Here is a 26,835-nt window from a genome sequence, read left to right as displayed (position 1 = left end):
TGGTGAGCTCCGAGGGTGTCGATACGTCACTTGTAGGCGTGGCGTGGCCGATGATCGACAGGTCGTGGTCGGACTTTAGACTCGTCCTGCCATCTGTCGGCTTTTCGATGTACTGCTGCAAAAATTGTCGGAGACCTTAAAAGTACTTGTATATGCATGTTATAACATAACACTGTACAGCGATCTAACATTTTGAAGTTGACTGCTTTAGCGGAATTGAAAACTAACAGACAGACAGATAGGACGCACTTTTCACGTGCTTTGCACGCCTTAGCTCTTCTGGTATTACTCACAGTTGCAATTTGTCACTGTGCCCACCAGAGGTCAGCCTAGCACAAGATAATATGAACCACGGGCCCAATCATTACAAAAAAAGATTTTTTTTCATTATTTTCCTCATTAGCAACAATAAATACCGAATTAGAAAGCAACAGATAATCCCCAGTATGTTTAGATACCCTGTAAATATCGTGTCAACACTGCACAGTCTGTACATTGACTGTGTACATACTATAGGAGCGCTCAAACTCTAGTGCTGTCACCTCTGTACAGACCTGCACTTTATGCAGATAAAACCTTTTCTGCGCTGTTATTTAAATGCTAACTGTATTTCATTGTCTCGGTCTCTGCACCCTGCGTAATGACAACACAGGTAAATCTAATCTAACCTAATACATTCGAGTGAAATTCGTTTTAGTCTGTTCATTATTCATACAATACCCCAACTTCACAATTGAGAGAATGACACAGTGTGACACTATACACATACCTATACAGATGTCGTGTAATGTCCAACAGGTGAAACAACAATATCTTGAAAACATCCATTTCAGCTTAAGCTGCACTTCTGCAAGTCACGATGTTCAAACCATAAAGTCCAAATCTCTGGTCCCGAGAAACTGTGTGGATTTTTATCTCAGATGCTGTGATACGTCTTTCCAGATGGTGAGGGAGGAGAGAGGCGATTATGGAGGACGTCAAGCATGATGCCGGAGTGGAGCGGAGTCGAGAGGAGACTCCAGGTATAGTCAGATAGATAGACACCTATATTTATCTTGTGGGAAATTTGGTTTCCAGTAGCTTCATCACATAGAAACAGTCAAAGATATGAAAGATATTTAAGTTTATACATATTCTCTCTGCCCCTAGCACTGGTGGAACATGTCCAGCACCTTCTTCCAGAGCAACCTTAGCCTCCTGAGGAAATAGAGACCTTTTTTTGTATACTGACTCTATGTCAGCCGACCAGACCAGTTTGTGATCCAGCTGCAGACACACGTACTTACAGGTCTGAACCACCATCTGCACCAATGGATGGTTACAGGCTGCAGGTGGGGCCTGGACCTCCACAAATCCACCATCATCTCTTCGGTTTTAGCTGTATTGACGAGAAGAGCACCATGAGACGAAGCCGTTCACCCGATTCTTGTACTCCGGCTCTTGTCCATCCCCTGACAACTCCTGCATACGACATGATCATTCAGTTTTATTGCTCTGCTGTCCCAAACTCAATTTACTACAAGGAAATATATCATTCATAAGCATGCTGCTACAGCCCAAAGCAACAACACAACGAGTGGGGTTTGTCTGAAGTTGTGTAATTTACTATTCAAGGAATCAGTCAAAAAAAAAAAAAATCAAGTATTTGAAAAGTGACATTTTTTATGGAGCCTCTCACAAGCATAAATCAAACTACTAATATGGCTCCTTGTCCTCTCCACATCAATAAACCGTGTCCATTATGTGTCAACAAACCATTTCTGAAACAACATTTCCAGGATGCTCAGTTTTGGGGTGACATAGCTACTGGTGCACCCATTGTTCTGTACCCATATTGCTCTCAGCTGTTGACTGGCCATTCACAGACATCAAGGCTGTAAAGACGGGGAGTTGTGATCGTTTGCTTGAGTGAACCTCGACCTTAAGGCATTTTTGCTGAGAACATCAATTCCTTAAATTCCCTGTTAAACCAGTTTAATCTAAACTTCATGGAAGAAATGTTGCTCCACTCCAGCTTGCATTTATCTCTCAGTGCCCTCGAGAAGATGCTGGTTCAAGGATTGCGTGTCCTTATACAGATTAACACCCCGCCCTCTGAATTTAATTTTATATTTTTTTCAGTCTTTCTTACACATATTTGATTTTACAGAAGTGCTTTTCGAACAAACACTTTTCTTTATTTCTTTATATATATGAAGAAAAAAATATTTATTTTCCATTTTATCCATTTTCGTCATTATTATTCAGCCAATTCAGAAAATCTAATGGTAAACAATATTTTAAACACCTAAAACAATACTCACGAAAAATATCACATCCCACAACCATAATTCAAACAATATTAAGCATTCAAATAAACTTGATAATGTTCAATGTCATTCTCAAGCGCTGACATTTTAAATGTTTTGAATTTAAAGGTGACATAATGCCGACAAAATCCCTTAAGCTGAAGCTTTACGAAGGAAGCACCTGGGATTGAACTCGCGACCTTTGTTTATCTAACAGATGAGGTTCAAGAGTGACGCAATGTCACATAACAACTGTAGAGGTCGCCCTTCAGTTAAATCTATAAAATCGATATGTTTATTTATATATTTATGTTTAAAATAGCACATAGCCCATCTTTACGATTTACAGGTCCAAACTATATAAAAATACATCATCCAGCTTAAGTATTAGTATGAATTTGATCGTTCTCTCTAGGTTATAAGTGTTGCTGAATTGGCCTACTTTGCCCTGCAGGATGCATCCCACATAGCTGACCTTCTTTTCCTATACTGCAGAGGTCCGTAGCGCCTCCCTCCCACGCAGCAAAGCCTACGCAAAGTTTCCCAACAGCACGCGGCATCTTCTGAGCTTCTGCTTATAGGAGAGCTGCCACTGCGAGGTAGGAAGCTGAGCGCCTACAGAGGGGGCACTCACATTCAACGTGGTTGCACCCACTGAAGTGTGGCTTCATATGAGAGCGTGCATAGCCAGTTCAGGAGAGATTTTTATTTATTTATTTATTTATTTACCAGCCATGGCAAGATTATACTAAAATTAACACATACAAATGGCACCACCCACACGTCATGTGATTTGCTGATTTCTGATTTTATTAACAATGTAGTGTGCAAAATAAAGTGTGTTTACACTTGGCGTCCTCCCTTTAGGTGGTGAGATAATAATCATGTGGGCTAAATGGACGGAGTTGTACATTGTCCTCACGGCACATTTTTATTTTTTATTTTTTCTCTCTCTCAGATCAAAATTCCCTGCAGAAACATGCAGTTATCACAGCTTCCATCGAGACCAGGGGTTCCTAGACTTTTTTTGGTTGCATAAGGCCGGAAGCAAAAACATACAAATGTGAGCGCACAACAAAGGCAGCACATTCAGACCTCACTGTTTCATATTTATTGATTTTTACTCACTGTTGTGTGATACATTCACCATACAATGGAGAAAAACTATAAAGATAGCATATCCTTGGTGTACATACATAATAATAATAATAATAATAATAATAATAATTAATAATATAGCAGATTTTCACATGCTTACATTCAGTAATTGTGTGCGTGATGAGTCACATGGCCACATCAATGACCCTCAGTTTAAGTGCAGCTTTGCAGCAACACACATTCTTTCTATTAATAATCTCAGCAATATGTCAATGTTCGGTCCTACTGACAGTTACACCCCTGACCCAGAGGATGCGTTGACCTCATGGGACCACATGTCTGCGCGCTGACACAGAGATGAGGCAGCTGCAACTGGAAACGCTCCTCCGATCTGCTAAAAAGTCAGTCTATTACCCCGATACACACCAAGTGACTTGTACGGCAGATTTCACACGTAATAAATTTAGATCCAGTCAGTATTTACAACATGTACATGAGGGACGTTGCTTTTTTTGCATCCTCCAGACTGAGTCGCGGGGGAAACTGTAAATGTAATGCGGAACAACAGACCTTTAATAAATACTATTTGACTGTTTTAGAGACTGTAATGTGGCACTACACTGCATTATATTGAACAGCTTATCTGGTTATTTTTATCTATTTTACAGTGTCTCTCTAACTTTCTTGCTGTCTTCACACATATAATCCCCAAACAAATGTAGCTTGACATTTTTGGAAATATGATCCTCTCATCTGACCCAATAGTCAGATAAGGAAATTTCTCATATTTAAAAAAAAAAAAAAAAGAAGACTCTAAATAAAGCTACAGGCTGGTTAGCTTAATTTAGCTAAAAATGTGAAAACTGGCAGAAACAGATTGTCCGTAAGACCAAGTCAGATCTTACACCACTCGATATAAACTGAGGAATAAAAGAGTTGCATTTATAGTGTTGCAAAATCGTATGTAAACACTGTAACATTTGACAGTATAATAATCTCTTATGCTAACGTAAAATATCATACTTTTAATTGATCTCTGACGCGTCTCTCATCCTTCTCCCAGTGGACTGACCCTTCTGCACCCTGATGCTTTTACAACATATCAACATAAAATCACGTAGTAGTCATCGCGTCCCTCTTGTGAACATCAAACCTGTTTCCCGTATTGTTCAGAATACATTACATAACATTTAGCCAAGCTTTCATAGAAGAATTAAGGCAGACATAATATTAAATACATTCAAAGAGGGGGGCTTAAGTTCTTGAAGTGTATCAACGTTTTTTTTTTTTTTTAAAGCTGCCTTGGAGCACTGGAGTGGGAGGCAGATCATATATTTCTGCTGGCTAAACACATTCTCCGGAGCGGTTATGTAAACACGGCTCCGAGAACGCACCATCACGCGGCTCCATATTTAAACTGACTTTCCGTTTTTTTTCGCAAAGTGAAAAATTATATACACCTGTTTGTTGTGGGGCTGGCTTCAGCTGCAGAGGCTGTGCGCTCCGCGGTGACGACAGCACCCCGCTTCCTCTGCAGCCTGAGGCTAAACGCTAGCCGTGTTTATCAGAGGTTTGCTGCTGGTGGTTACATTAAAACATCTCCCAGGGGTGGAAATGTGTTTTTCACATTTCCTACACTGGCCTCTCGCATCATTGAGTTCCATAATGGAGCACACCTGTGACTCTTTCCTGGTTTTTAATTATGCCAGCCCGACTGTGTGTGTGTGTGTTTCCGTCTCACAGGGCCTCTGCCAGGCAGCGGTCAGTACCATCGCTCGCTTCCAGCCGCACCTGCCGGCTGGTTTTTCTCTTCTCCACCCAGGAGTTGTGTATCACCGTGCCCCCCGGCGAAGGGTCGACTTGGAGCAGGGACACCACCCTCTTCTTGACCTTGGCGCGGAGGGCGCGGCGTAGCTTCTGTCTGGTGAAGGCGTAGAGGAGCGGGTGGGAGACCGTGGTGCCGTACGCCAGGGCGAGGAACCAGAGGCGCAGGCTGACCAGGACGTCGCTGGGGCCGATGCCCAGGATGAGCACGTTGGTCACGGAGAGGGGGGCCCAGCAGCCCAGAAAGGTTGTGATTATAATGAGGGACATCTTGAACACCCGCCTCTGGCGCTCTCGCCGATCCCGGTGTCGTCGCACGGCGCGCCGCAGCGCGATGATGGCCGACACGGAGGCCTGGACGCCCATGGTCGCCGGCACGGGGGTGGCGGCGCCTATGTCAGAGGCGACGAGCGGAGCGGAAGAGGACATGGCAGGGGGGGAGGTAGCTGTTGGGGTCGGAGACAGGGAAGGGATGAGGGGAGGATGGCTGAGCTGCTTGGTCCCGTCGATGGTGCACTGCTCCCCCGCTACCTCCCTGCCGTCGTTCATTTTAAGGTCCGCTTTCCCGTTTTTCTGTCTTTTGTGGTGCCCCTTGCAGGAGGGGCCCCTAAACCGCTGATTCTTTTTCATGTGGGAGCCAATGCGGATGTTTAAAGCTCTCAGTATTCTGGAGTAGGTGAACAGCATGACTGCCACCGTGGTGAAGAAGATGGGTATCTGGAGGATAAGGTGGTAATACACACTCATGCCCGTGTGATAGCCGTGACCGCCAAGACACAGGAAGGTCCGGTTGCGCCGCGCCGGCACCACAGTGGCGCCGGCGCCATACGAGGACAGAGACAAGGGTGTCACCTGCCCCGTTTCCTCCTCTTCTTCTTCTTCACTGGACCACTGCACCTCCAAGAACGGGATGAAAAACACGGCGACCGACGTGACCCAGACGGCGGCCAGGAGCAGCGTCGCTCTGCGCGTCGTCAGCAGCCTGTTGGCCGGCCGCACCGAGATGTCATACCGGTCCAGGCTGATAACCAGGATGTTGACGGCCGTGGCGATGCTGGCGAAGGTGACGCAGGCCTCGTGGAAGCAGCACAGCAGGGCCAGGTTCGGCCCCGGGGGCAGGAGCACCACCACCAGCGTGAGGGGCACGCACAGCACGCACACCACCACGTCCAGCACGTGCAGGTTGACGGTCACCATGTTGCTGACGGAGTCGACCAAGTTGGACTGAGAGCAGTAGAGCACCAGCACAGTCAGGTTGCTGCTGAAACCCAACACCAGCTCCAGCATGAGGAAGGCGGTGAGCGACACCTGGAAGCCCAGCGAGTGCGGCAGGTGCCAGGACGCCGGGCCGCCGGGGGAAACCCCTCCCTCCTGGTCCTGAAGGATGTCCATTCCCTCCAGGCCGCCCGCCGTCCCGACCCAGTCGGTGGTGGCCGGGCCCGAGGTGTAGCTGCCAGTCTCCATGACGACCTCTCAGTCCTCATATATTGTGTCCGTCACTCCGCTGATGAGCTCCCATGATGCACCTGGCTGAGCCTCCATGATGCAGGGATGAAAAACGGCCTGGTGACAACACTGGGGAGACACAGTGGAAACAGAAGAGAAATTGACACATTATTCTCTCTCACAGCAAGTCCATCTATCTATCTATCTATCTATCTATCTATCTATCTATCTATCTATCTATCTATCTATCTAAAGCATTTGCATACAGGTAGCAAGCCTACTATCTGCAGATTGAACAGGTGCTGCATTATGCATCTGTCTATCCTTCAGTCGGTCTCCTTTCAGCATCACTTATTACCATTTTGGCACAGTTGCAGCTTGAGACGCGCACACAAGCTGTCAGGACCACAGGCCACCACAACAGGCCATCACTAATGTGTACCGGAGCTCAGGGGAACGGCCAAATTGAATGAAGCAAAGTAATCAGACCCGCAGGCAATCAACCGCCCTCAGTAGATCAGCAAAAAACGTCACAGTCAGCAAAGTTACACACAATTGGCTCTAATCTCTCCTCTGCCAGCTGCAGCTGACCGCTGTTTAAAATATTTCCGCCTAGAAATAAATCCCGTGCCAAAAAGAGCATATTTATTAAGTGTCGCCGAGGGTCCGTGCCAAACCGAATAACTACTTAAGTTAATTTCCGTTAGCGTCAGAAGAGTCAATTTATCATGAAAAATTGTATGGTTGTTAAAAAAAAAATAAATAAAAAAATAAAAAAAATGACAAGGAAAAGCTGCAGAGGACAGAGAGGATTATTGATCATAATGCAGCTTTTAGGGCTTTTAATGCAATGAAAAAAATATATAGCAAATTGGAAAATTTTAAGTAGAGGTAAATCTAACAAAAACAACTCATTCGCTAATTTTCTGTAACCGCTTGTCCTCTAGGGGGTGGCAGGCGGGGGGGCTGGAGCCTATCCCAGCCGTCATCGGGTGAGAAACAGGGTGCACTCTGGACAGGCTGTCAGTCTATCACACAGGGCTAACACAGGGAAACCACACTCATACCTACAGCCAATTTAGAATCACAAATTAACCTACTGAGACACGTCTTTGTACGGGACAGGGAGAACATGCAAACTCCACACAGAAAACCCCCGATGGATTACGTCCGATTGTACGCACTAGCTATGTGCATGTATCTTGTTAGTTTAATATGTACAACTAAACTAAAATGTACCGGTAACAATATGCAGTTTTGCCGAGCGTTACTGTTCATGAACTCATCAACTTTTACAGCAAACATGTTCAGGATTTTGTCCAGAAATAGTTTCAACACATTACACAGTTGCATTTCTCTGTGAGGCAAACACATTTGTACTTTCATGTTTGGTTATAGATTGTTTTATGTGTAGTCTTGAAGGAGCGAGGCTATAACTATTCCTAACCAAACCAACCGATTCCATATTTCTTTGTGTAGTAAAAACATGAGGAGGGCCACCAGCAGATCATCTCATCTATATCTCAGCAAGAAAGAAAAATTCTGTGCGACAGAATGGGTCGAGTTATGCTTTATGCAGGAAGTGCGGGGGACAAGGGAGAGGCTCCGAATGTACAGATGGGAGTCCTCGCAGACAGCCTTTGTGGATACTGGAAGCCAAAACTGGGCTTACGGCTAATCCAAGATACTTTGTTGTTCGGTTCGGTTCAGTTTTGTTGCGTATGGATTTGTTCAGACCAGAATAGTTTGTGTTTGATGTTCTTTTGTTCTGTTAACATTTAGCTGTAGGCAGTCATTAGCGCATCACTGTGTAGAGACAGAGAGTTTTTCATGTGCTGTAACTGACTTATTGTCGCTAAGCACCGCAAGTCTAGAAATAGTCGGAGGGCTGACGAAGTCACAAGACAAAGTCGAAGACAAGAACCTAAAAGTAATCTTCGAGTTCATATCAAGATAAAGGACATTATGGAGAGTGGAAAAAAATCACTCTTTCCTGTTTAAAAATGCTGACTACTGTTTTTGGGATCAGAACAGTCACGCCTGGCGTTAGCTGCTGTCATTTATCACAGTTGTTCTTGTCTCCACAGTGAGACCCAGTCTGAGATCCTCAGATATACTCATCAAAAACACGGACTAGTGTCTGGCTGTTACACCGACAGGTTAAAGTCAGGACGTAAAACACAGCCGATTGTCATTGATTGGGGTGGGGTGGTGGGGTGGTGGGGTGAGGGAACTAATTGCACCTGCGGGAAATCAATTGAATGATCACAATAGCAGCTTCTTTTCCCTTATAACTGCTGAATGAAACTCCCAGCGTCAGGTTTCTTGAAGCGTTTGATGGCGGACGTGCGAGCGCAGAAGCCCAGGACTCGGGCGGCGCCGCTCTCAAATATCGAACCTCCGCGCGAGTCCGTTCCAGCAACAAGACGACGTTCGCTTGAGTGATGGACTCATTTTCCTTACCAGCCTCTGTTGCCAAGGCAACCACACTACAAGGGACTAGATTAATGAGGCCACAGGTACCATAGCATTGAGGTGTGTGATGCTGAGCTCTTTGGTGGCAGCATGCTAGCAACAGTGAGACAACAGCGTGGCAGAGTCAATGCACCAGCCAGATTTAAAACAGACATACGTAAAAATAAAACAGATATTTTACATGTTGCCTTCAATGATCCACATTACAATGAGTGTAAAGAAGAAACAGAAGTCATTGATGATTGTAACCAGTCTCCCGTTAATTATGTTCAGTAATAAAAGTTCATCTCATCGAAACAAAAAGGGCCTTTCTATAAATAACTGTCAAAGAGGGATATATATAGAAAGGAAAGGAGTGGCACTGGGCAAAGTAAAAAAAAAAAAAAAAAAAAACATGGGGTAAGAAAAAACCCTGAGTGAAGAATTGATGGTGTGCCTGAACGCAGCCCTGCAGCCACTTTTCCTGACTCCTGTTAGAAGTTTCCAGCTGGCGCAATCTGCGAACTGTCTGATTGCCACCAGAGGGTAACAGGTGTTTGTGGATGGAGGACGGAGGACGGAGGACGAAGGGGGAAATGGAAATGTAGATTTTTCGGGGAGAAGTAGCGGCTCAAAACGAGGAGCGGGCATCACCTGGAAGTATGCGTCTGAAACGAGCGCCAGAGCGAGGGGAGGAAGTGGGAAAGAAGGGGGCGAACCAGAGGCACTGGTAAACAAGATGTCCCAGGGAGCAGAGGTGGCAGGTTTTTTTTTTTCCACTCTACAGTCTTACATCACACTTCCTCTATCTGCTTTGCTGGTTGTCTCCAGTACCCAAAAGACCATTTTGTCCCAAAAGACTTCACTCGTGATTGCCTTTGTGAGAAAGCTGCAGGAGCACGGCAAAGGTTAGACTCTCAGGTTGGACGGATATTACGGCAGAGAAACATTCTGGTCAAATTATAACACTAGATCCACGCTTTCCACGCGCTCTTTTTTTAGAGCCGTCTCTTAAGCTTTCTACATCAAACATTTCGGGCACATTGGTTTTTCGAAACAAACAGAGCGGTTTAATCTCTCTGTAAATTAAAAGGTTAACTTCCAAAGGGCGTTAAAGGGAAAACAGACGTGTGAAAATCAATCGTTATGACCCTTCTTCAACTAAACATCCTCCTGCCTGACTCTGGAGACCAATGAGCTTTTTCACATTCTACTTTATGCACAAGCTGTTTAGGAAGAAATTTTCTTTCTCTTTGAGAACAAGAACAAATCAGAATTCGTAGTAAAGGCTCTGTCCACTTTTAAATCCAGATAAAATCTTGTCACTAAGTCCCCCACCCTAACTATCTGTGTGACGAAAGCAGGCTTGTGTAAAACTAGGTGCATTTCCTAAGATGGTTTGGTAATTAAGTCATCTGCACGTGGAAGATCTTCAGCAGGGGGTGCTTCAGATGACAGCATGCGTGTGACAGTTTTCTAGCTCTACAGAAGCCAATAATCTCACTTAGACCATTACATGCTGACAACCAGGAAAATGTTATTTCAAGGTGATGGTATTGAATGAGGGCTTGTACTCTCTCTCTCTCTCTATGCAACGCCTTCTCTGCAACAGCTTGTCAATGACAGTAATGAGGATGAGAGTGACAACCTGGAGGTCATTTCCTGGAATGCTGTGATGTCATTTTTAAGCCTGAATCCCGAATTTAGAGGGAAATACACCTGTCGTCTTCCTCTCACAAGCGTCAGCTGCAGAGAGTGACGCCGCTCTAATGTCCACCTCGGCATAGATGCTGTAAACGAAGCTATGACAACAGATTGGATTCTGAGCCACAAATATCGAAGAGAAATCTCTTTTGCATGTTGCAAAATTTGTGTGGTATGTATTTGGATTTTTGTACAAAGATGAAGCAAAAAAACTAAATAATATATAAAATTCTGTTCCATCACTTGCTGCTTTAAGGGCTTTCACAATTTAAACAAAAGGTAATTGAAACGCCTACATTTCAAAAAAACTCTCAAATACACTTTTATGCTCTCATGAAGTGTTTTTTCAGACATATCAATATCAAAAGGCCAGTGGAATCACATTTTCCCATCACTGGAAATGACGCACAGGGTCATGTGACCAGTTCATTTGAAGCCCATCTTCGTCAAAAGGAAGTCTCGCGTGAATTTAAGAGAATTGGGGTATTGCGAGATGAGACTTAACGAGAGTCACAGCTCATTTGCGAATGGAAACACGTACAAGGGTCGTTTGTACTTTACTGAAATATGGCTTTTATTGTGTGAAAAACTGTAGTGGAAACTACCTAGTGTGTGTGACACTGAGTTTACGAGGAGCCTGTGACCTTTGAGCGTGTCGCCTTCACCTTACATATAATAAACCTGCTTGGGAAGAACCTTCAGAGTCCACTGTGAAAACATACTGCACCTTTCACTGCAGAGGAACTAAAAAGGCAACTGGAACCATCTGCTCCATGATCAGACAGTTTCTGCCTCATGGTTTGGTTGTTGTCCAGTCAGATTCAGGTGTAAAGGCAAAGTCAACATTTGTACCCACACAGTTTGATCTTGTACACAATTCGTAGTCACACACATTGTGGGAACTTAGAGCACCGAGGTTGACGCACCCTTTTCTGCTTTTATCTTGACACAAATGTCCAAAAACAAAAGAAATTTCTTCTTGCTTTTATTCTCTGAGTCCATAGTAAACAGCTGACCTGGTTCTGCCCAAACGTAACACTATCTCCTAACCAGCACCATTAAAGCACCATTGTTATATTGTATTTGATCATACAAAAACTCAACAACAAAAAAGTTTTATGGGGTTATAAGATTTTCTAGAACCAATTCCTGTGCTTCCTCTGATCACAACATTTAATTTCTCATGTTTTATTACATATAATTTGTATAATCTGTTTGTTGTAGATTATACCAGTGAGATACAACATGATAATTTGTGAGCGAGTTTCTCCTTATTTAAACTTCCTAATCTATGCTAAGATAACAACGATGGCTGCAGACCTGAGAGTGGCAACCATCCTCTCATCTAACGCTGAGCATGGATTCAAATGACATTATTTCTCTAAACGTCTTAATGCTTTGTTTTTGATTCCTCTGGGATAGCCACCCCCTGGCTGTTTTTTAATCTCATTTTAGCTCCATTTATATGTAAATTGCTATCAAAAGGGTTATTTTTTATGTGACATCTTTGTGATGTTTGTGTTTTTCTTTGTAAATATTTTGTAATGGCTGGCAACAGACCAACTTTGTTCGAGATTAAGTTGAAAGTTATGACTTTTAAGCAGTGCAGAAGTTAGATTCTCTTTGTTGTTTCTCTTTGTTTTTTTCTGAGAGCTTCATTATCAAAATATTAACTTTGAATGTCATTTTGGGAAATGTAGGAAATGAATGCATGTTGAGGACCAAGTCGCCACAAAACAAGTATTGAACAGCAAAGACTAACCTGACAATACAATGGACACATTCTCACTCTAACAATGAATCAAAGCCTCGGCAGAGGAGTGAATTCACAAAATAATTCACCAGTGGCACACACACATACTGTATTATGTACATGTTGCTCTGCAGCCTTTTCCCCTCTGGGGCACAGAACCAGAAAGTGTGTGACAAGTATTTATAATTGAACCGCTATAGACACATCAGCATTTCCCCGAAGCAGCAGCACAAAGATTAAAAAGATGGAATGGCAGGGGAGATAATGTCACCGTTCCTGAGACAAGCTGATGTAACAGGTTGTCAAAATGACGACTGGGAGGAGAGGAAAGAAAAGGACGCGAATGGGGGATACATTTTTATGTGGGCCTTTATTTGGAACACTGTTGACTTTTATGATGCACACTTGAAAAGATAAAATGGTTAAAAACCATTAAAATTGACAAACAAAAATTGGACCCATTACTCTTGTGCTCCCAGTGGTGATCTAAGCAGAACAAATGGTTTTAATGGATTTATTAAGAGACCCCACTTTACAAGAGATGTCTGTGAAACTGGTGACCTCCAACAATAAAATCGGCCCGATCCTTTAACATCCATTAAATTAGTGTTTCCTTACTTTCATTTTTGTGATTACATCTTAATGTTAAATCTAAGGAGTAAACACCACTGACTGTACGTCTGTGAAGGTTCTCAGTCTCAGTCTCAGTGAATTACCACTGACTGTACATGAAGATGGACGAACCCTGGGGGATGTAACTGATTGGTTTCTTACAGAGCTTTTGAAACTCAGTGTGCTGTCCATCATCTTGGCTTGGCTGACTTCACCCAACTCCTAGCTTATCCAAAAATGGCCAAATGGGTGGAGGTGGACGTCAAGGCAAAATGCGACTTCACCCACCCGTCACTCAAACCAACTCTGCCCTTAAGGACGCGTTACTTGAAGCCTTGACATCATTTAAGTGAGTATAAAAATTCACCACCCAAACTGTCATGAACGGGTGACCGCCCAAGTGTGTCCAGGAATAAATCAACGTTACAACTCCCACAAAATGATCAAATTCTTCTAATTTGTTTGATCCGAGTGGGCACATGCTCCATGGACTCAAAACGACAGAAACATGTGGAACATTTTGATATATCATGGTATGGACTGGAAAACCTTTTCATACACACCACTTATCCATTTTATTAGAATTAGGTGCCATCAAATAATGACATATATGGGTTACATCCATGCTCATGTGTTTCTAGACTAAATGCTAACATTGTTAGCATGCTAGCAGGCCCACGCTAACATGAGGACATTTAGCTAGCTGATATAACATTACGAATACTTCGGGTGCCTTTCCGAATACGGTATTTGGACTCCGTAACAGAGGACGGTCTGACTGGATGAAACACGATTTAACTGCATCGTTATTTTTGTCGAATAAATTACTTATTTATTTACCTTAACTGGGGAGGCAATATATAACTTTTAGGATGCGGAGTTTGACCAGGAGATTATCCTCTTACATTGCATTGTTAAAGAGGGCATGCGCGTGACGTCACCGCAAGCGAAGTCTCCATGGTTACGGCCACTGAGTGGCAAAAAGTGACAGTTGAACATGGAGATTAGCAGCGTTAGCTTGAATCACAGGCTTTAATTGCGTTTAAATTGTAGAATTAATTTTTTTAAAAAAGACAAAAGAGCTGTCAGAGATATATTTTTACAGATATCTCCGACTCCTAAAGAAAAGAGAAGTAAATGGATCGCTGCATCAGGAAGAAACAGAAATCCAGGCAGCGGTTCACATTTAGTGTCAGGTAACATTAATTTATGTTATATTTTTTGATGAAGTCATACCTTAAGTTGCCCTTAATTTGATCTGATAGTCCACATTTTCCCGGTCTCGCTGTATTTACTGATACATTCACTGTGGTTTTACTGTGTTTAGCACCTCGGATAGCGATAGCTCGGTAGCCTGAGCTAACACAGAGATGGGTAGGCGGGTTTCAACTTTCAGGCTGCTTTAGCTCCGCCCTAACAGGACCCCCATATCCATATTTGGAGTATCCGAGTGTAGGCGGAGTAAAGCTCATCCAACATGGTGACCGCAGGCTCCGCCCACTTCCGGCTTAATTTTTCGAGGCCCCAGGCGACAGTGACATCAATGCACACCCCCAATCAATCAATCAGACTTTATTTGTAAAGCACAATAAGTAGCAAAAGTGCTACAATAGCTAGAATGTTTTCTAAAATCAACCTTAGCTTATTTTGTTTCCTAAATGATCTTTTGTTTGCATTTTCAAACATTCATCACTTCATCAACAGAACTAGATGTTTGCAAGCTCTAATTAATTCCATCATCCCTGTTGTATTAAAATGTTAAGCAAGTTCAACACATAAATGTTTCTCCACATCTAACATATGTTGGTTGACATGCCCCCCCATCTCTTAAAGGATCAGATGCTCATAGCAGTGTGAATAAAAATCTGTGTTTCTTCATTAGGATGCAAAGTTATGCAGCAAGGTTCCTGAAAATCTAATCAGACCGTCAAGTCAACCGAAGGCAGCTGTGGAGAAAGTGTAAAGTTTCTGTCGTGCACTGTTGTTAAGTGAGTCAGATGTCACTGCGGTGGCAGGACAGAAGAAAAGGAGCAATCAGGATGGGCAGTTAATGGGTCATATTTTATTCTAATGTTTACGTAATAAGATTATAAGGGTATTACAGAAGTTTTTATGGCCGTGCCAGTAAAATCATAAGGACGACGTCTTTGTTTCATGTGAGATCTCCGTAGATCTGATTCTTCTTCTTCTTTTTTTTTGCGCTAAAGGGCAACCTCAGTCACTTTCTTCTGACAATGCCACCACAAACTTGCAGAGCTTGGATCCTCACGAGACACAAAGGAGCGCAGAATAGAAGAATAGAAATGACAGCAATCAATCCTGAGAGTCTGCAGGATGAGGGGGTGAGTAACAACACAACAGAAAGGCTGAAGCCAACACGAGGACATGTACATTCAGTCTGTACAATAAACAGCTGTCAGCATGCGTGTGTTCCTTTGTGTGTGCGTGCGTGCGCACGCACGGGTGTAAACAGACTCCCTGTTGAGACATCAAGCTGTTATTTGAGCGCTCTCTCCAGTCACCAGGCCATGACGGAGACAAAATGTCAGAGCAAAACATTTTCAGCCAACTGCTCGTCCTCAGCACAAGTGGCCTGAGAGAGCACGGCACACGCGTCGGTATCACCGCACGTACACACACACGCGGTTAGTTGTACGACAGGAAACCTGCTGAGTGAAGAGAAAGTGGTCCTCGTACATGCAGGTGAAAGCCGAGAGGATGAGTGTCTGGAGTATACAGCAGTGGCGTAAATGTTAGGAGTTGTTTCTACGCCGGCGGGAGCAATGTAGAGCAAACACATGATCCCCTAGCGAATCTGACTTCAGCTGCCGTTAACATGTCACGACTCTGCCCTTTTTAATGTAAGGACAACTACTACTACTACTACATTTTCAGCCTTCGAATTATTATCACGTCAAGTGTTATCAGGGGCAGTGGATGTTGCAAGTATGCCAATTTAATACAGAGTTATGGACACAAAAACGGCGGGAGGCCTCCCAGAGCAGCCGCGCCACCGACACACGACTGGTACATTAAGGTGATACGCTGTGGTGAGCACAATATCCCACCCCCCCACTGACAGATATGACACTGAGAAGCTGGAAAATGTTATGCAGGTTGTAGTAATTTGTGAGTTGAACTTAACAGTCTTAACTCAGCGCTCACTTTTTTTTTTTTTTTTTCCCAAAGCTTTCAACTGCATCATGAGGTCTTCTGGTCAAGCGCATGCATCTCCATGACAACTGATGCAACGCCACAGGATGATGAAAACTATATAACGCCACATAATGATGGTGAAACAGTGAGAAACATCCAATGCCGTTACCATGGTCAGTAATAAACTTTCATTATTATGTGATCGTACTTGTAGCATCATATCAGGCATTTTGGTGTTGGGCTGCACCGCCGTGTGAGCAGCACCATCAGGAATTACAGTCATGGGAAGGTAGAAAAACAAGCACCGCACTGTATTTCTGTGGCTATTAGAAGTTTAACACACCGTGATATGAGAGATGTTTTTCTCTTCCCGGTGACTTAAGACCTCACTGAAATCAAAATTGTTTGATGGTGTGCTAACCATGTGCGTGTCGTAAATTGAAGGTATGTGACTATTCCCCGTGGGCTTTATCAGGAGCGGAATACAAATCAAAAACAGTAGTATCATGCTTCTTATGTGCAGAAATACTCAGCTAAAACACTTAAACTAAATTTCGAATCTGCGTTAGAGGAAAATGACAACATAAACAAACAAATACTTCATCCTAAGCCTCGGTGCGATGTCACCAGCGCGAGGGCAGGGTCAGGGGTCTGCTTCACTCTGATTGCTTTATTGACCCCCTGTCGAGGGCTTTTACAACCCTTAAATATGGCAGTTGTCAAAGCTGCCTCCATACTTTTTATGCCAAAATCCACTTATAATATCTGCCATAGTCATAAATACGTTTGGCTCGTTTCATAATGCAGCTGAGGAGAGGCTGGAAAAGGAGTAACCGAGAAGAAGAAGAAGAAGAAGAGTGTTTCCAAGAGAGGCTATAGACAGACTCGAGCAGAAGTCTTTTTCGCTTCTTCAGAACGTCTTCCTCATCTTTAATGCATGTCTATCTTTAAACGACAGCAGGAGGAGGAGGATGGAAGAGATAACTTGCGCACGCTTAGGGAGTGCACCTATTGCCATATCAGTCACTGACCAGAATACTCTCAGTATTGGGAAACAAATGCATTATTCAGGCGGATTTTTTGGAAGGCTAGATGGGCAATTCAGTTTTGAGAAAAGCGTTCAGGTTCTCGCTGAGGACCTTTATGTTGTCCTGTTACCTGAATTATTTATATGCAGAGATGAAACACAGACCTGAAATAGCCAGCTGTTGAAAACCTTAAGCTGGGAGAAGAAGCTGAAAAAAAGGGGTGGGAGGCAAGAAGAGAAAAGGGCCAAGGAGAAAGGTGTGAGTTTTGACAATGACTGAGAGCCACATGATGAAAACTGATGAGGTTGCTTAACTGCATAAGGAGGCAATTAGAAGACAGTTAATCCATTTGGGTATCTGGCAGCGGCGAGATAGTCGCAGAGACACACATGCACATACAGTGGAGGTTCAGGATCTGGTTCCCACCTTCACACTCACAATCAAAGCCGTGCACAGCAGAGACACAGCTCAGACCTAACGCTTTCATCACACTGTTGCCACCGATTGCTCCTCATCTTGTCCTATGCCTCTTACTTGTTTTCTGTCACTTCCAGAGACTTTCTTAGTCCTTTGTTCATTCGTCTTCTCAGTTGTTCTTTAACTAATTGTTGTCTGAGATGAACAGCTGAGGTAGAAACTCCTGGATCCAGCATGTGGAATGAGCATGAACTTATTTATTTTGTCATGGCAGATTACAGCTCTGTCACTACGCAGCATATTGCTCCATCTGGCAAAACCTTAATGTGTTTAATCTGTTTCACTGGCCGGTGCCAGCCCTAATTAAATACTTAAATATGGATCATTTCGATTATTTTCACTGTTTAATGTGCAGATTATTGATGTAAACAAACAAATGTAAACATATTCAAAATCACCATCATAGAAAATAACGTTAATATATGTTTGAAAACCAGAAACAAGATATTTCGTTTTTTCTTTTCACCTAAAGGAAGAAAATAACGCGGAGAGAATAAAAATCAAGGTAAACTGTACATGTGTGGTCACTACTTATTTTTATCCTAATTCATGTTGCAGCCAGTGAACGCCACCATAAATCACGAAGCCACGATCAGAGCTAAACGCACCCTGACGGGCAGTGACTGTGAGTGTTTAACGCGTTTTAAGGATATTTTTAAGGCATGTTTGTCCTCGAGGCTGTTGGCACACGCAACAAAGCACAAATGCAACACACGCACACACCACAACAGTCAGCCGCACTTTGATGTGCGCGGTGAGATGCTTCCAGCGGACTGCAGTAAGGAATCCCTCAGGAGCGTGGGAGAAATACACAGCACCGGAGCCCGTAACTGTGTCAAGCACCCACTCCCACACACAGCCCCAGGTTTCTAATAAAACCCAGATTCCGCTGCTAAATCGATATTTCGTGTTGCTCTTTGTGCCAAGCGCTGAACGACGAGCTATAGGATCCACATATGTGCACTGCACAGAAAAGGCAGCAAACAGCCAGACCCGGACCGAATGAACGCATAAAGTTGGATGTAATTTGGCATTACGCGCAGTGGTTACAGATATGATAAGTAATTAGTTGTGTATATTAAAGAAAAGCTGCGGATATGTATAAAAATACGCTGCGTAAAAGTTCAACTGAAGCATTTACAAAAGTTAACCAGAGCCTCCAATAAGTGATATTATATCACTGCAATAACAAAGAACTGTTACTGTTTAATTGCCAAACGAAGTTAAAGGATTGATGGAGGCTGCCCAAATGCTGGTCAAGCGCTGCGCATTTTACGCCAAAACGTTTCGTCGCAAAAATAAACAGCTGCACAAATAACTGACGAATTATTATTATTATCATTATTATTATTTTAAATGCAAATCTGCGCTCTTACCTCTTGTCTGGAAACCGCGCGCTCACTGATCCATGTCCGCAACCTGTGCGCGTTGATGTGATGCGTCCCTTCTGTCCTGTGGCGCGAGGCAGAGGCGCACATGCTCAGCGGCAGCAGCTCCAGCAGGGAGCACTGACAGCAGCACGGCTTCTGGTGGGACGGACAAACGGCTGCGCGGTCCGCAGGCAGAGTTCAGACTCCTGCTGGATCCGGAGAGAGGACCCTCGTGTCGGGATGACCCGGAGGAGGAAGAGGACGAGGAGGAGGAGGAGGAGGGAGGTGCCAAAATCAAGGTCATTCAGATTAAAACACATTTAAAGCACCTCACTCGACCCCCTTTGTCTTTGAGGAAAAAAAAAACAAAAAACTTCTGAATCAATCTGAGCTTATTTTTAGTAGTTCATTAACATTAATCAGTAATAGGACGAATCAAATCTATAGTTACGTGATTGTATAGTTGATTATAGATCTGTTTTCTTGCCAAGAGCAATCACAAAAATGTTTTTGTTGGTGTCGATTAATTTGAGATTTGCAATCAAACCTCAAGGTCGGCAAACAGCAGCACAGGACTGTTTATTTTAATTCAATCATCTGTACAGTTTTACTGGAAAAGACGAGCTGATACTGTAGACACTCATCTACATATTTATTGTTGCCTTGCTGCAATTAAACACACGTGAGTGCTGCATATCATGAACCATTAAAGCAGGAGACAGTCAGAATGACTCATTTCAGGGCAAACAAAGAAATGGAACATGGGCAGTGTTCGTTGATGAGCATGCATGTGGGTGTGCAACAAATTCATAAGAGATTAATTGATGCATTACATTTAAACAAGCACAGTATAAATATATTGGCAAACAAACGCTCCTCATATCAGCGAAGCAGCCGATAAGAGGAGCATTTGCACACGTATGTAAACATGGACGAAATCAGAAATGAGCGAGCTCTTTCTTTTCCTATTCAGATTTTTATGTCGCCTAAAAAGCGAGACTCTGGAGTCCGGGTCACATTTGACCTACTGAACGCACACCGCACATCTTCTCCAAGATATGTAATACAGGCAGTTTGGTTCAAATCTGTTCCACTTTTGCTGCAACCTTCTTTGACAGAATGGCAAAAGAGGCCCTTCTGCTGCCAGCTGAAACCATCACCTCTCTCGGTATAATGGTTTGTTTCCGTCCCTTTGCTCCCTGCAGCTGCTGGTTCTTCCCAATTCCTTCGTTCTCTTCCTTCAGGCTGCAGCTGACAGGACAGTGCAGGCCAGGGGACAATTAGGGAAGCGTGGGAGAGACAGCTGGACCCGTTGCCAATTACGCAGACTGCGATCGGTCGGTCTCACACTCGCTCACAAAGCCGGCTCGCATTAGCTCACTAAGATCTAAAGGGAGCCTTAAAAAAAAAAAATGGGAAAATAAAAAGTGCTACTTTTATTTATTATATCATCATAGGAAAATGTTACAGTGGTAAGTAAAAGTGCTTTTTGAGGAATAACTTGTGGTGTTTGCTTCTGCGTACATACTGTATGAGGCAAAAAAATGTAACAGAGCAAAAAAAAAAAAAAAAAAAAAACAATAAAGTGTCAGTGAGAAGAGACTCTTTGCAACGTCTGACATGTTCCCAAGTCACACTGGAAACTCTGACACCAACAGGCAAAGACCAGATGTTTTATCTGCGACACTGTGACCTAAATCTAAGAGTGGACAGCATGTGCTCTCCGCCACTGTCAGTCCATCATCAGTGGGAGATCTTTCCCAGCAGCAAACTCTGCAGCTGCCTGATCCTGCTTTCCTGTGGCAGCGCCAGGCTCTTCTCATCCCGCTCCGCCTCCTCCAGCAGCTGCTCGATGTAGCAAGAGGAGCCCAGCAGGATGTGGCCCGTGGCCTGCATGGAGAAGATGGTCCATCGCAGAGCCTCCCTGGAGGCACAGGGGAAAAAAAAGATAGAGATATGTATCATGAAAAGGTCATAAACATCTACTTGAGACGTGACTGGCTCATACAGATACACTTGCGTAACATGAGATATACATAAGCCCGACAAAAATCACGGACAGTGGTGGCTTATGAAGTAAACGACTGACTGCACACAACCTCAGATGATCGTTTCTAATGTCAGCTGATTTCTAAGACCTCTCGAAAATCCTGCGCCGTGAGCTCCACATTCGACAAGTCTGCAAAAATGTAATCCTGTCTGACTGAGGCTCCATCCCAAAGCCGAAAACCAGCACATCTCAGCAGCGATGACATAACTTCACCCAGAATTAATCTCAGTAAAATCAAGCCTTTGTTCTTCTGTGATCTAACCAATTTAGCACCCACGCAGGTCGCACATGGTCAAATATGTCAGGGGCTCAACACGACACTGTTCGTGTTTCCCCGCCGACAGCGGCACGAAACGTCAAAAAGGTCCGCTTGGTCATTTATGGTTTTACAAATTCATTTGCGGTTCATTTCGAACTCCAACTGGATTAGACCATAACCAAAAACTGCATTTCAATAAAGTCAATGGAGTAAAGCTCTTGAAAAAAAAACAACAAAAAAAAAAACAAATCAGTTACATAATAGTTCAACACAAAGCCATGAAAATATCAGATAGTCTGCAGGCAACTTCACTCACTTCAACATGTTTTTGGCAGCGTAGCAGCGCAGGTCGTAGGACACGGAGTAAACACCGTACAGCGTCGCCTTCACATTCAGGCAGCCAATGAAATCCTTGGGGTTGTTCTTGTAGAGGTCAAAGGTCAGCTTGGCCACATCTGTCCGGTGCTGCTGCCGCAGCTGCTGCTGCTGCTGGCACCTTTTGAGCTGGTATGTGGACGGGCTGCTCTGTGAGGGATATGACAATCAGAAGTTAGGGAAATTAGACAAATTGCGCCGGCGACAGACTGGTCCAAATACCAGCACCAGGCTTCACCAACACACAAACTGCAGACGCACTTGGTCTGAAGCATCCACCATCGGTGATGATATGAGAGGCCGATGACAATGAGGCGAGGTCAGAGTGAGGTCACCACAGTAAACATTTTTTTTGGGGGGGAGGGGTGCAAATTATTGCACGCACCATTTTCTATGGAAATTAATTGCTTTTGGATGAGCACAATTCAAATGTGATGACACCCCTGGGCCTGGTTGATATTCAAGCCCTGCCTTCCATTTTTCTATTAAAAAAAAAAGAAATAAATATGAAGAAGAAACTAATCTGTGGCGTTCACTCTGCAATCTGCCTCAGCACAATAACTGACATGTTGCCCTCCTATTCAATTTGAAAGATACGACGCGCCACTGAATAGTCCGTGTCTTATTCCGTGCCATATTCATGGAGTCTGCATTAAAGAATCAGACACTTCCCTGTTTGTCTACATCAAAAAATAATTATATTACTGGAATAATACAAACGCTGAATAAATGGAGTCTGTCCGTGTGTTTAGCTTCACGCTGTGCCGTGCAGTGACATGCTTGACTAACAGTGCCATCTAGTGGTTAGTGTGAAGGGACTCATACAGGGTGTGGGGTCCACTTCTGCTCCTTCTCCAGGACCATGAGGACAGCGTTTTCAGGCAGCGTCTGGAAAAACTCTTCCGTGTCCACATATGTGCCGTCTTCATCCAGCACCAACGCGCTGAAGCACTGTACGTCGAAGGAGTCGCTGACCTGAGGGAAGAGACAATGGACATGTAACGCTCAGACAGAATTATAACAGAGTCAGACGTCCTCTCTTCAGTGTGAAAACTTTCACCGAAATGAGTTTTTAAAGTTTGACGAATTTCATGCTTTTGTGTGAGATTTTTGATCTTTTATAATGTATTTCGTTTTTTTTAAGCCTCCTTTATTCACATTTCTTCTCTACCGGGTTTATGGATTTGTTTGTCTTCTTGACAGCATTGTTCAGTCTTTGTTCTGTTTATTAAATTTATTGAAAAAGAAAAAAAAATTCAAACTCTGTTTTTAAAGATAAAAATGTTAAACACCAGGTTTTTGTGAGAAAATCAAAGCTCCAGCTCTGTATTAGTTCAGAAGTATTTTAAGCTCTAATTATATGTACTCTATTCTACTTTGTTGACGCTTTCAGGGGCATTGCATAATTGTTTGTGAACAAAGGTACAAAACGTCTGATAGGAGCTATATTTGTTTAATTTTACACCACAAAACCTGTGTTTTATCAAGGCTGTTAAGATTTATTCTTATATTTACTGTAAGTAAAGTTATCACTGCGTTAGGTGGCAGGTCAGTCAGAGGACGTCTTGAGTGCTTGAGTAACCGTCCTTATCGTTCCACCCGAGCCCTTTGGACGTCTCACCTTGTTCATCAGGTCTTCCAGCATGTCCGCCATAATTCCCTTCTTCACACTGCGGTCTGAATTTGTGACTCTGAAGGGCTTCGGCCGAGAAACCCGTCCCGACAGGAGCTGCTGGGTCATGGAGGCGCTGGCTGAGACACTGGCAGTTACACATCTGAGACGTAAGACACGAGTCACATGTTAAATCCTCTCGCTCTGACGGCTTCAGGCTGCGTGAAGCATCTTGAAGCAGCTACGACTGTTGCTGGCGCTTTTTTAAATACAATGAAATTAAAATCGTATCACTACATTGTCCACCTCAGGGAGCACGGATCTTACTTGGAGATGCCAGAAGGAGTCAGGAGAGTGAGGGACTTCATTGCATAATCCATCTGAGAAGACCTTGACCTGCAAATATAGCATCGGTTTAGTTTACTTTAGTAAGCAATGTAACGTTGGGCAAGAAATTTGACATTAGCTTAATAAATAAAATTAAAAGATCTCAAACTAATTCCCCGTTCAGTATTCAGCGCGTCAATGAAACATTTCACAATAAAATCCCGATGAGAGACGTTGAGATCTTACAGTTAAAGAAAAAGGGACACCTCCCCAGCAGCAGTCCTGATGGTGTTTGAATAGGATCCTGTGCTGCTCCCGACTCCGTTTTCAACTCTAAAAACCTCTGTGACAACGCTGCTGTTTCTTGCATCAGTTGGTGACTGAACTTTGTGCTGATGACTGTTGAGCTGGTTGCATGTCATCAGCTTTATTGTGAAATTCTCTAACAACACTCCCACTGACCTGGGACTCCACTTTCTTTCTTTCTTTTTTTTTTTTTTACATACAAGTCTGCCACTGGATTAACCAGTGGCAGACTTTCAAAACTTTATGTAATTAAAGAAATCTGTAATGCTCTGAGAAGCACAAACCAAACTGTAACCACGTCAATCCACTGAGGGAAAGGCTCATTAGCAGTCGGGGGTTAAAGGCGCAAGAGTCTAAAAATATTTGTGTGAATCATCATTTAAAAAGTCAATATAAAGGTTTGGGATAAGATGACCAGGAGCCATAAAATATGACGCAGGTTTGGGAGGAGACTGCTCTTATGTGAGATTGTGTTGCAAACGTTACAAGTAAATCGAACTGTTAATAAGATCCAGGGTTGACGTGATGGCTGCCACCCACGGATCCAGATTCATTTTCTCTCTCCTGTACAGCAAAGCTGGATCATAGAAACATTTGAGTTCAGGGGCAAACATTTAAATTCCCATGCAGACATGAACTTGTGAGTCAACTTTGACACATATTTACACTTGTTCTCTGACAGATGTCATGGAGAATATGCAATGTTCAATGTTCACAGACACACACTATCTGAAACACTGATTTGTTGGTCTGGTGCACAGACAAGGAGTGTCCAGACCTCCCAGCATTATCATGTTGTGTTCTACAGCTTATCTGTAGTCTGAAATCACCTGTGTACGCAAGTAAAATATTGATAGAAAAAGATGTTTTAATGGGAGAAGGACACACTCCTAGTTATCTAATGGTCCACCCCCGTAACACTTTCAGAAAGTAAATGAATTCAGACAAAAGGGCACAGATTACAGACTCCGGTCCCACTGCTGTCCTCTTACACAACTCGCCGTCGCCAGTGGCCATATTTTAGCCCCTTCTGTGTTTTTTTTTTCTAAGTTTACACATAGCTGAGAGCGCATCATTCACAGCCAACAGACTCCTGCACATCTGAGGCACCGGGACAGGACAAGAGGAGTAAAAAAAATATATATATATCTTCTCACATTCGGAGAAAACACGCACAGTTGTGGCGTCAGCTACATCGTTTACTGTCTGATGAGGCTAATCCGCACATAAAGGATTTCTTTTTTTAATCCGTTTTCTCAGAATGGGGAATGGCAACACTGAAATGAAAGTGGTTAAAATGCAGGAAAGTGAAAAAGTGTCAAAATATGAATGCAGAATTCAGACAGGATATATGACAACAGATAGAACTAAAATCCTTATGCACTGTGGCTTTGCCCAAGTAAGTGGTAAAATGGTCTCCACACAAAGAGCATACTCTCACTTATCAGTTCATCAGGTACACTAGTAAAAATGAATGCAACCTGGACTTAACCTCGGCTTCATGAAGTTTACGATATTCAGAATTTCTTTAAAATAACAGAGCCATTGATTTAACTGCTGCGTTTTTATTGTGAACTAGTATTGAATTGCATTGTGTTGATGACCACACAGTTAAATTACTTCCTATCTGACACTGTTTCAACATGACAATGTTGAACTGGGATTTGGTGCAAGAGATGCACATGGTAGCTTTCATCCAATCTTTCTAATGTACTTTTAACATTAAATACTTTTATTTTTCTGTTAATATTTTCTATATACGTATTTCTCTATCTTTATAGATCATGTTTAGTATTTTGATTCTCTGTAAATCGCTGCTGCCACGGTGGAATTTAACAGATTGGGATTAATAGAGTATATCTATCCATCTATGTTACATTGCATTACTTTTCAATGGCGTAACTAATCAACGGGAAAGTCTTTGTTACTCATAAATTCCTGCACTTAAACAATTAACACCTCGTGCATGTTGTCGGCCATATATAGACTGGTCTCTGCCTCAGGTCATTGTGCCTAAACTCCTCTGATACGGTTCTGTTGTTTAGATTTCTTCTGTCCTTTTAACGTGTCAGTGAACTGGAGGTGTGCGCATGTTTACAGCATGCTTTACTTGCCCCTGATTCACCCCTCAGGAAACACATTAAGGTTTTTGGACTGGATAAAGTAAATCCTGCAAATCCTACGCGACAAAAGTTCCAGTTTCTACAACATGTGTGCTCAACAGGCCATGAGACCTGAATAAATTGAGTGGAAACGCTGGAAACGCTCAGACTTACTTCTCTCGTGTGTTCCTGCTGTGAATCTCCTCAGCCTGAGCACCGTCACTGCCCCGCTACTAATTAACAACACCTGGATGAGATCAATTCAAGTCGATGCTGACTGTTTCTCTGCTTCACTGCTTCCTGTCGAGCTTTTTAGAAAATAGCCCAATCCAAAGATTATTATTTAATTATTTATTTATTTTTGTGGGCAAACACGACTAAATATTACGAGGACCCATTTTCAGTCGGACTGGTAAAATCATAGCCGTGGTCGAAGACTTCAATTAATTAGGGAAGAAGGAGAAGAAACGAGGACATCCTGTGGACACGCGGCGAATTGCACGTTAAAAGGCCTGATGTCGCACGTGGTCGCTTTCATCGGTGAAATTGGTGGCGCCACATACTGTGATCGCCAATTTATATATAAAAATTTTA

General features: G+C 43.2%; 2 protein-coding genes across 3 annotated transcripts; both read right to left on the bottom strand.

Moving 5' to 3' along the window:
- Positions 1-3,077: 3,077 nt before the first annotated feature.
- On the bottom strand, positions 3,078-19,441 carry LOC125006133 (G-protein coupled receptor 22-like). The gene is made up of 2 exons (XM_047581892.1): positions 19,217-19,441; positions 3,078-6,785 (listed from the first exon to the last, which is right to left on the bottom strand). Exon 2 carries the CDS (start codon positions 6,672-6,674, stop codon positions 5,124-5,126), a length of 1,551 nt encoding a protein of 516 aa, XP_047437848.1. The 5' UTR covers positions 6,675-6,785; positions 19,217-19,441; the 3' UTR covers positions 3,078-5,123.
- A 1,192-nt stretch (positions 19,442-20,633) lies between these two features.
- Positions 20,634-26,500, bottom strand: cidec (cell death inducing DFFA like effector c). 2 transcript variants are annotated; one of them, XM_047581836.1, is made up of 6 exons: positions 26,416-26,500; positions 23,834-23,902; positions 23,516-23,669; positions 22,720-22,869; positions 21,836-22,044; positions 20,634-21,134 (listed from the first exon to the last, which is right to left on the bottom strand). In XM_047581836.1, exons 2-6 carry the CDS (start codon positions 23,884-23,886, stop codon positions 20,954-20,956), a joined length of 747 nt encoding a protein of 248 aa, XP_047437792.1. In that variant the 5' UTR covers positions 23,887-23,902; positions 26,416-26,500; the 3' UTR covers positions 20,634-20,953. The 2 variants fall into 2 exon arrangements, with proteins under 2 accessions (XP_047437792.1, XP_047437790.1); XM_047581834.1 differs by lacking the exon at positions 26,416-26,500 and adding an exon at positions 24,080-24,232.
- Positions 26,501-26,835: the final 335 nt, after the last annotated feature.

Source organism: Mugil cephalus, chromosome 4, assembly GCF_022458985.1.
Source record: "Mugil cephalus isolate CIBA_MC_2020 chromosome 4, CIBA_Mcephalus_1.1, whole genome shotgun sequence".
NCBI classification, from domain to species: domain Eukaryota; kingdom Metazoa; phylum Chordata; class Actinopteri; order Mugiliformes; family Mugilidae; genus Mugil; species Mugil cephalus.
This window is presented reverse-complemented; position numbering and strand designations above follow the sequence as displayed.

Bases quoted from the DNA above. Each gene is read 5' to 3' on its own strand.
- LOC125006133 (XM_047581892.1), bottom strand. From the start codon at position 6,674: ATGGAGACTGGCAGCTACACCTCGGGCCCGGCCACCACCGACTGGGTC.
- cidec (XM_047581836.1), bottom strand. From the start codon at position 23,886: ATGGATTATGCAATGAAGTCCCTCACTCTCCTGACTCCTTCTGGCATC. The intron at 22,870-23,515 runs GTGAGACGTCCA...CTCTTCCCTCAG, and splicing joins TGGAAGACCTGATGAACAAG to GTCAGCGACTCCTTCGACGT. The intron at 21,135-21,835 runs GTGAGTGAAGTT...CTGTGCCTCCAG, and splicing joins GCTGCCAAAAACATGTTGAA to GGAGGCTCTGCGATGGACCA.